Source organism: Staurois parvus, unplaced genomic scaffold (assembly GCF_062004578.1).
Source record: "Staurois parvus isolate SC_StPar_1 unplaced genomic scaffold, SC_StPar_1.0 ptg000249l, whole genome shotgun sequence".
NCBI classification, from domain to species: domain Eukaryota; kingdom Metazoa; phylum Chordata; class Amphibia; order Anura; family Ranidae; genus Staurois; species Staurois parvus.
Window position 1 is genome coordinate 2,905,953 of NW_028318045.1, and position 9,048 is coordinate 2,915,000.

At 40.5% G+C, this 9,048-nt stretch overlaps 1 protein-coding gene across 1 annotated transcript in view; it reads left to right on the forward strand.

Annotated features, from left to right (window-relative positions):
• STRA8 (stimulated by retinoic acid 8) overlaps positions 1-8,357 on the forward strand; it is a 30,851-nt gene extending 22,494 nt beyond the window's left edge. Inside the window, exons 7-8 of the mRNA XM_089680810.1 lie at positions 511-613; positions 8,280-8,357. Of these exons, the coding sequence (XP_089536936.1) occupies positions 511-613; positions 8,280-8,357 (181 nt within the window). The remainder of the gene's footprint in view (positions 1-510; positions 614-8,279) is intronic.
• The last annotated feature ends 691 nt before the right edge of the window (positions 8,358-9,048 follow it).

The following is a 9,048-nucleotide window of genomic DNA, read 5'->3' on the forward strand; positions in this document are numbered from 1 at the left end:
AAGGACAATAAATGCAACCTATAACAAACAGGATACTGTAAACGGAGACCATAAATGTGTGCATCTGCACAGTCCCTTTTTGGTAGCAGATGCACCATGTTAGCAATCTCAAACCTGGATAGTGATGCTGTGTGAGCGAAGCCACCCGCAACTACTCTGAATTGGGAAAAAAAAATGGATCAAGAAGCACCTCTGTTTTTCTGGTAAGGAGAGGGTGGAGATTTGTAAAGTGTCATGCAAGGCGTTACAAGAGTGACATTATATTTCAATGCCTGCACTTCTGAAGACTTTGTGTCCCTGTCCTGCTAGTGCTGGAATGAGTATCTCTTTTCAGTATGTTTGGCAATATATACAGGTGGTGTTTTAATTTTTTTTTTTTTTTTTTTTTTTTTTGTTAAACCAATCAATTATTTGTGAAAGTGTTGCAAAGTTTCTTACTTGGAGATCCTGTTACCCTTTGCTCCTCACTGTCACACATGCCTGTATATAACTTTTTTACATTTCTTGAAGTGGTTTACATGAACCTTCCCCTTGGGAGAGCCCTGAAGGAAGCCTCTATCTGTGCCAGCAAATTTATGACTTCCTGAGGTCCAGTCTGTCCTCTCACACTCAGGTACAAAATTTGACTCTAGTTTTTATAAGCCTTTACAGGTAAAGTGTGATGGTTTTTGGTCACTTATTCTTCATTTACTCAAAAAATTTAATAAAGCATGCCTTTATACACTAGTAATGATTTAAGTATTTTTGTGTGTAGTTTTTTGTTTTACAGGTTTTTTTTGTTTCAGGGTAAATATAAACATAAGGGTGTAGTGCTGCTCCTAAAAAATATATAGAAATGGTGCAACTCCTCCACTGGGAGTTGATATAAGTGCTCAATGTAACGAATCTAAATCCTTTCTGACATTGAAAATCCACTCCATACTACAAGACACCTTCCTATTCCCATAAATGTGTCAAAATGTAATAAATGGAGCAGTGCTACACACCCTTATGTTTATATTTACTCTACACATTCTAATTAGGGAGTGGTAGGTGTTGGCAGCAGTCCAATACCATTGAGCAGTACCAGTCCACATATTTGTTTCAGGGTGCATCAATGGTGATTAGTTTGCAATCCCTTCTTTGTTCCCAGAACTCTCCTGTTGTTTTTATTATAAAGTACTGTTTCTTTCTCATTCAATAAGCATTAAGGAGCACAGGAATTCAAAAACCTTTGGATTAATCCCTTCATGCCATCCGTACACAAATTAGCGGCCCCATTGGACTGGGCTTTTTTCCATGGGGCCACTAGTTTGCATACCTATCTTTTCTGTACGGCGCGCTCACAGCACAAAGACCGGGGTCTCGCTGAAAGCCCTAGGTCCCGTTCTAATGATCGGGACCTGGAACTCCTTATTCCGGGTCACCTGATCGCTGTGATAGCCTCTGATTGGCCATCACAATGATCAGTCACTGTGAATCCCACCCCTGTGTCTTCTGAAGGAGAGAGATACATTGTATCTCTCTTCAGAGAGAAAAAAGTGTATAAATTATAAATTAAAAATAAATTAAAAAAAAAAAAAAAAACCTAAATCAAGGTTTGATCTATGTCAATGCCAGGGTTAGTGTTGGTGTCAGGGTCAGTAATTTTATTTTATTACATTTTTTTTTTTTTTTTTTTTTTTTTAAACAAGAAATGTTATTAAGAACATAGCACAGTGGACATGTAAATTACAGCGGGGTTACAGAATACCAGAGTCCTGAACTCCCCCTCATGGAGTAGGATAAAGAACAGTGGAAGGAGGGATTTGGGGTTGTTCTTTGGTGGTAGGTTTTGGTAGTAGCAAGAAATTATACAGCTAAATTAAAAAAAAAAGAAGAAAAATTTACGATTTTTGGGCCAGTTTTGGCAAACCATAAAATAAAAGTGTAGGCCAGCCCACATCTTCTGCTTCACGGCTTGTCACAAAGCGGATCTTTTCATTTCTTCTTTTTGTTTTTTTATATATCTTTTTATTAAATTGGATTATCCAACACTATAAAAAGAGTACAAGATATAGAAAAGAAACAAATACAAAGGTAAGCATGTTGTAGCCAAGCATCTCTATGCCATGTAGCCATTTGCCTACAGTCAGGGCATCTGGTACAGGCATGTCGTAAACCACAAAAGGGCCCCAATGACCATGGAGGAGCTTTGTCTCTGCACATGACCAGTGAGGTACCAGATGGGATTCTAGTTGTCTTATCAAAATCACTGTAACAAACTGTCTATAAACATAGCAGTTACCGACAGAACAACTATGCTCACAGGATACAGTACTACTCCGAACCTGAGGAGAACATAATAGTGTACGCAGAGGAGATCAACAAAGCATAAAATACCAGGCACTTGTCATGTCGTGTCTACTATAGGGCGTCATCATCTGAGTGTACCTAAGGAATACCCTGGTAAAACCAACATCTAAGAGGTAGTTGAATCTGCGCTGTTTAGTTCATTACAATAGTACATCCAACCAGACAAGATATCATGAAATTTATCCGGGTAATTCTTGACCGTGTATACCCAGCATTCTGCCTCCATTATCTTCTCCACTTCCCAAGTTACTGACACAGAGGGACACAGGCCTCACTCCTCTGTTAATGTTTATGATCATGCTCTTGGTACTACTTTGCCACAAAACTGAGGCACATTGGTAGTAGCAGGGGTTCTATTGGTAGTTGGCCTAATACTGGTTTTTGTTTGCCAGTGTCCAGTCTTCTTGTAGGTGGCAGTTTAAGACCTCCACTGTGTCCTTCAATAGACTCCAAGAAAATGATTTTATGGCAAGTACAAACTTCTCAAATCTCACTTTTTTTTTTTTTTTCATCTTTTTTTGCACCTTAGTGTTACTGAACTCCCCTAGACTCTTTCAGCCTCTTCCTGGCTATGTGCACTAGTTCTAGCATTGACTGTACATTATTGCTCTGGACCGCCTTCTGGTGGACCATGCCTGTGCAATATATGACATTACTTGTACTCTGCATCAGGAGTGCATTTCACAGGGTGACACTACTGCACTACTAACAGGAAGTGCATGACCAAATACTTTTATGGCGGGAACACCATACATTATTTTAATGAAAGCTGCAGATTTAAAAACATTGAAAACCAATTTTTGAAATTATAGTAACATTTTATAGCTTGAGATTTTAGTCCTGGTTCACACTGATGCGGAGCAGCACATCACATGTGATTCTCACAGGAATCGCACCGCATCCGCACCAAAATAGCATGGGACCCTTATTTGTCCATACCAAAATTGGATCACATGGGTGTTCACACCCATGCGATCTGATTCTGCACATTTCACCTCGTCTTGTGAATCAATTTTGGGATTTTGTTAAATCAAAATACACACACGCAGTGGTTCTCATGAACTGGGTGCGATTTATGATGCGTTGCAGAAATCGCACAGAAACCGGTGCAAAGTCCACACTGCATCAGTGTGAACCAGAGTGACTGGGTTTAGATTTTCTTTGGCTCTCCCACAATCTATCCAAAACTAAACTAAAAAAAATTGCTGGTTTTCTCGGGTTTTGAGCCCGTGCTACACCTAAAGCCATAGATTAGCTGTCTGTTACACTGTGTCACAATGTAAGGATGACCCTCTGCCTCAACTTGTACAGTTAGATAATTATAGCTTAACATCCCCAAGTCAAGGAAGTTAATCAGCTGACTTGGAAGTGATCCACATTTGTTGCACAAGACTGTACAGGATGAAATTCTTATCTTTGTATGAGGGACTTCTCATGAATTAAGGGTTCTCTTGATTACTTAGCAAAAGTACATCCTACAAAAGTATAAACTAAGCGTTCCAAAAAGAGAGATGACTTCTGGATAAATTACAGTGTTTAGCAGTCCTCAGAATGTTGCACCTGATTCCTCATATTTCTCTTTGCTGAATTGGAGTACCGGCCTGCGAACACATTTGCAAGTCTTCAAGCAGCCCTGCTTTTGCAGAGATACAGTATTTGAATTCCATGAAGCCACCTACCAATCTTTGATTTCACATTAAAGTATCTTCTGTGATTCATTTACTGACCAAAACCAACAGCCCAGATTCTAATTTTTTTTCTGTTTTCTCTTTGAGGAGATTTTCCTGCACTGAGTGTTTTGTGTTGCCAAGTTTTAACTATTCCTTCCTCCTATCCATAACTAAAAAAATACAAAATTAACTGGAGTGAGGGCATATTCAGATTTATGCTTTGCAGTAAGAAGTACAAAACATTCATACTGCAGTGCCATTCATTTTGATGAATGAGCATGCTATGTCTTGTCCTGCATTGCATTGAAAATAAAAGGTCATGCAAATTTTTCAAAATAAATGGCCTAACTTACTGAAGTCCACAAATGACTGCACAGGTTTGAATGCAGTCCTAAGATTTTAAGCTCAGCTATCGTTGGAATGGTAGCCATCAGACTAACATTAACCATGTGTGTTTTTTGTTTTTTTTAACTGTATAGTACAGGACAGCAGCTGAATATTAATAGACCCTGGATTATAGGTTATAGGCTGATACCATCAGGTGATTGGTCTCTAGCTAGTCATAACTCTCCTGTGTTTTTCTTTTTCGGGAGGGGGGGGGGGGTTTGCGAATGTCCTAAGGTGAATGGGACACACAGGAACTGCTTTGTGTCCTTGTGGTGACAGGACTAATTCACACATGCAATGTAAAACACCTTAGTCGTGAATATTTCACTAGACTAATTGAGAATGTTCTATCATTAAAGGATTCTGCAAATAGGAAGTCTATGATGCTCTGCAACCAGCTCTTGGTGCAATTTCTGTATGTAAAACTGTGGCTAACTGGACTAAGGCAGTGGACAACCAACACAATCTGGTATTCCAGGACCATACCTTGGCTGAGCAGGTACCTTCTGCCCTGCTCCTTTGTGTGGATGCCTTAGAACATATTATGATACAAATCTCCGGAATGGCTCTAATTTCTATATACATGTGTTGAGCCTTATGGCTTAAACCCTGCTCTAAGAACTCAAGGCATACAGATTATCTTCTAGAGAATAAACTGCTTTTTCTCAAAATTCATGCTCAGGATTTAAGTTCAAAGAGACTCCTTTCTGTGAGATTCTCCATGAGAGTTCTGGGTCTCATGGGGCCTCATTTGAGGCTGTTCCATTCACCCTATTTCATTGGCAATCTCTCCAACACAACATCTTGTTGGCATATAACAAGCATGCTCCTTCTCTTGACCTGCCCTTGCTTCTAGCCAGCCAAGCAAGGTACTCCCGAGCCTTAAAGAGTTACTAAACCCAGGACCCTGCATTCACTATATCCGGTCTTCCACGGAACATGAAATGCAATTATTTTAGTAAATATAAACTAAGCTAAATACCTTTTCTCATCACCAGTTAGAATAGTCTTGTGTCTTCTATCAGTGTTCATCTGGTTAAAGCATGTAGGAGGAGTTTTCATTCTCCCCTGATTGTCCTATGAGGCTGCATAACCCCTGACCCTCTGTCTGGACAGCACTGATTGGCCCTGTGCTGATCACATGCACTCTCCCAAGAAAAAAAAAATAAATCTCTAGCAATACACTCCAAACCGAGCATGTGCAGCTTGCCCCCAAGGCTCTGTTCTATCAGCAGATGGATTGGGGACAGTAGAAGGGGAGAGTCAGAGACGACCGGATCAAACAGCCTTTTTACACAGTGCGGAGAATTAACCCCTTACAAGCATGCTTTACTGCATATACAAACTGATTTTACTGTTGTGGGTTTAGTTGTTTCTGCCATATCACTGGAAAGTGATAACAGATGCCAGTCTTTCAGGCCAGGGAGGAGCATTTCCATCCCTCACGGAGCAGGGAACAAGCTTCCCAACAACATCCTAGATCTCAAGAGTGATAGGGATGATCCTGCACTATTACCCCCCCTTCCCTTCAAAGACCTCAATCAGGATGCAGTCCAAGCCATGACTCTGGCTTACATCAGTCACCAAGGGGGCAGGGGTAGTCATGCAGTCTTGAAGGAAGCAAGACAGACTATTTCATGGATGGAGAAACCTTGTTGAGCGATCTTTGTTCTCAAAATAACAGGAGACAACTGGATGGTGTATTTCCTAAACTGTCCCCACTTGGACCAAGGAGAATGGGCCCTTCACCTCAACATATTCAAACTGGTCTGTCAGAAATGGGGGACTCTGGGCATGGATATTCTTACCTACAGATTTACCATAAAGTTAGCTTTACCTGTGGCCAGGACCAAAGATCCTCTGGCGCTTTCCTTGGATGCTTTGATAATACCTTGGATTCAGTTTAAGCTAATCTGTGCCTTCCTCCTAGTGCAAATTCTGTCTCACCTGCTCCACAAAACTGAGCAAGAGAAGAAACTGGTGTTTCTCATTGCACCAAACTAGCCTAGAAAAACCTAGTGCACAGATATTTTAGGGCCACTAGTAGACAACCCCTAGTTTCTACGCAGCAAGCCAGACCTGCAGTTTTATGGCCCTCTATGCCATCTTGCTTCTCCAGGTCTTAAGAAGCAGAGGGGTCTGGCATTCCTACTTTTCTGAAAGGAAGGAAAGCTACTTCCAGAAAAATCTACTATTGTATCTGGGGAAATTTATTTATTTATTTATTTATTTTTTTTAATTTATCAATGGGATCACAAGACAGAGCAATACAATGTAGCTCAGAGTCAATACAAAATTAGGTCATTTAGATTAAGACAAATGAAATCGTGATCCCACAGTTATCAAAAAAAGAAAATGGGGCACGTCTTGGACGTGAACAGTAACTGCCCAGCCTGATCAGATGTAGACAAATAGTCCTTAGTAAGAACAGTAAGCAAGGAAAACCATTTGAACACCACATGAACGTCGTAATGTGCTGATCTCACTGTATAAACACTGGAAATCTTTTTGCCTTGTGTGAACGCAGGCACTTCAGTCCCAGAGGTTACTCTGTGCCTCACATTTTAGGCTTCCTACACTTAGGACTTGACCAGAACTTGGCCCTAAACACTCCGAAAGCACAAGTTATAGCCTTCTCTATTCTTTTTCAAAAACCTCAGCCTCACTGTCCTTTTTGGCAAAACCTTTATTCAAGCTGTATCTCAATTTAGGCCCCCCTTACAGCACCCAGTGCCTGATGAATAGCAGCAGGGAGAAATGCCTGGGTCCCTATGTGTTTTGAGTACATATGTGCACTATGCTGAGAGCTCCAAATTTTGTAAGTGTTGTTGGAATAAAGCTTTCAGAAACCTTTTTACACTACCTGCGGTTTATGCTGCTTCCTATGTATGGAATAATTGTAGGAAGAGTGTTTTGTATATAAGCCCTGATATTAGTCTGTCCATCTGTGAAGCATGCCAGACCTAACTGATATGTAATAATTAAGGTCTAGGTGAAAATGTGTGATTTCAATGGAGAGGGGATAGTCACTGATTGCACAGAGATCATTTGATTTGAACGAATTAAAAAGTGAAAGTGTGGATGGACTGTACTGTGGATTACTGCATTACACAATAATTGTATATGTATGAGTATCACAAATTGATGAATGCTATTGTATAGGAGACAGTATTGAAGCATTGTGTGGTTACACATGACATGTAAATTTGATGTGGTGTTGGTTGGGTAATAGTGTTAGAGCACTACACTATTTATTTTTACACTTTTTTTTTTTTTTTTCTTTCCAAATTGAGTGTTGGCTGCTCTAGCTAGATAGTTTTAGGTGGCTGGATAAGACCACTCATTGCCAGAGCCTCTGCTGGCTATACATTTAAGCAATTTTCTTTCCTTCAACGGGTTGAAGGAAAGAAGATCGCTTGATTTTCCCCCCCATCAACACATTCAGTGTTGATGGTGGGAATCCTGCCTACTGTGCTATTATATTCTGACAGTAGTAGGTTTCCCTGCCACCAGCATACAATGATTACTGCTGCCAGCTATAGCCAGCGGCAGAAAAAACCCCACAGCCTGCCTATAGAGCGAAACTCAGCAGAAACTGGCCGAATCGTAATGTGTTTATGGCCAGCTTCACTCTTCATTGCTTGCTACAAAGCTGAGGCCTCATGGAGTGGGGTAGGGTTATGAGGGGATGCTCAGGGGGCCTTTCTTCAAAAGCTTGCCAGTGTCCAAACACCTGAAGGTACAAGCCTTAAAACTCATGGTCTATGGATACTTAGACTGTGTCCTATACTGTAGTTCAAGATGTGGAATGTACAGGGAAGTCAAAATTCATTTTTATTTCTTTTTCTGATATTTTATGTGATATTTATATGATGTTTCCTTTTCCAGATGTCTGCTCCACAGTTTGATTATGGGACAATGTTCCTGAGATGTACCGAGACCTTTGAGGATGAAGATGACCTGTGAATGCACCTAAAGCCATCTTTCAGCACGTAGACCATCAGGATAGAGAATTGTCAAAACAGCTACCATCTTCCCTGGGTTTGATTAAAGTCTGCAGGCCATTAGCCTTTTTGTGCCACAGTCATGTCACAGATTTCCAACAAACTTTTTTTCTATCTGGCTAACTCTTAGAGCGGACAGCAGTTTTATTATCCTGTGTGCAGAATGGCTGTGTGTTGAATAAGGGTAACAATCAGTATGTCATTTTAAAATTGATGGGTTACAGTGTAAGCCTGCTGACTTTATACATTTTTAGCTGTAGACATGTTAGAGCGTTTTTAGCTTGTTTCATCTTTTTCCCCCAGATATTACAGGGAAAACTAGATTTAAGGCACTCCGTTCCTTTACTGAGTTTCTTAAGCCCACAAAACAACATTCTTTTTCAGTGGCTGTTTTATGTCAAAGTGCCTTAGCAATGTCACAGGATCCATGCAAAATGCCTGCTGCTGCCAACAACCAAGAGGCTGGCCATGTATAGGCTTTTTTTTTTTTTTTGTGTCTTTGCTTTCTTGGAGACTGGTTGCCTGGGGTTGGCCTCCTCTTCAATACACGGGGCCAAGGAAAACCAGCTATTTATTAATTTTATTTTTTAAAGCGTGTGTATATACCCCAAACGGTTCAATTTTTTTTTTTTTTGGGGGGATGGGGGGGGGGT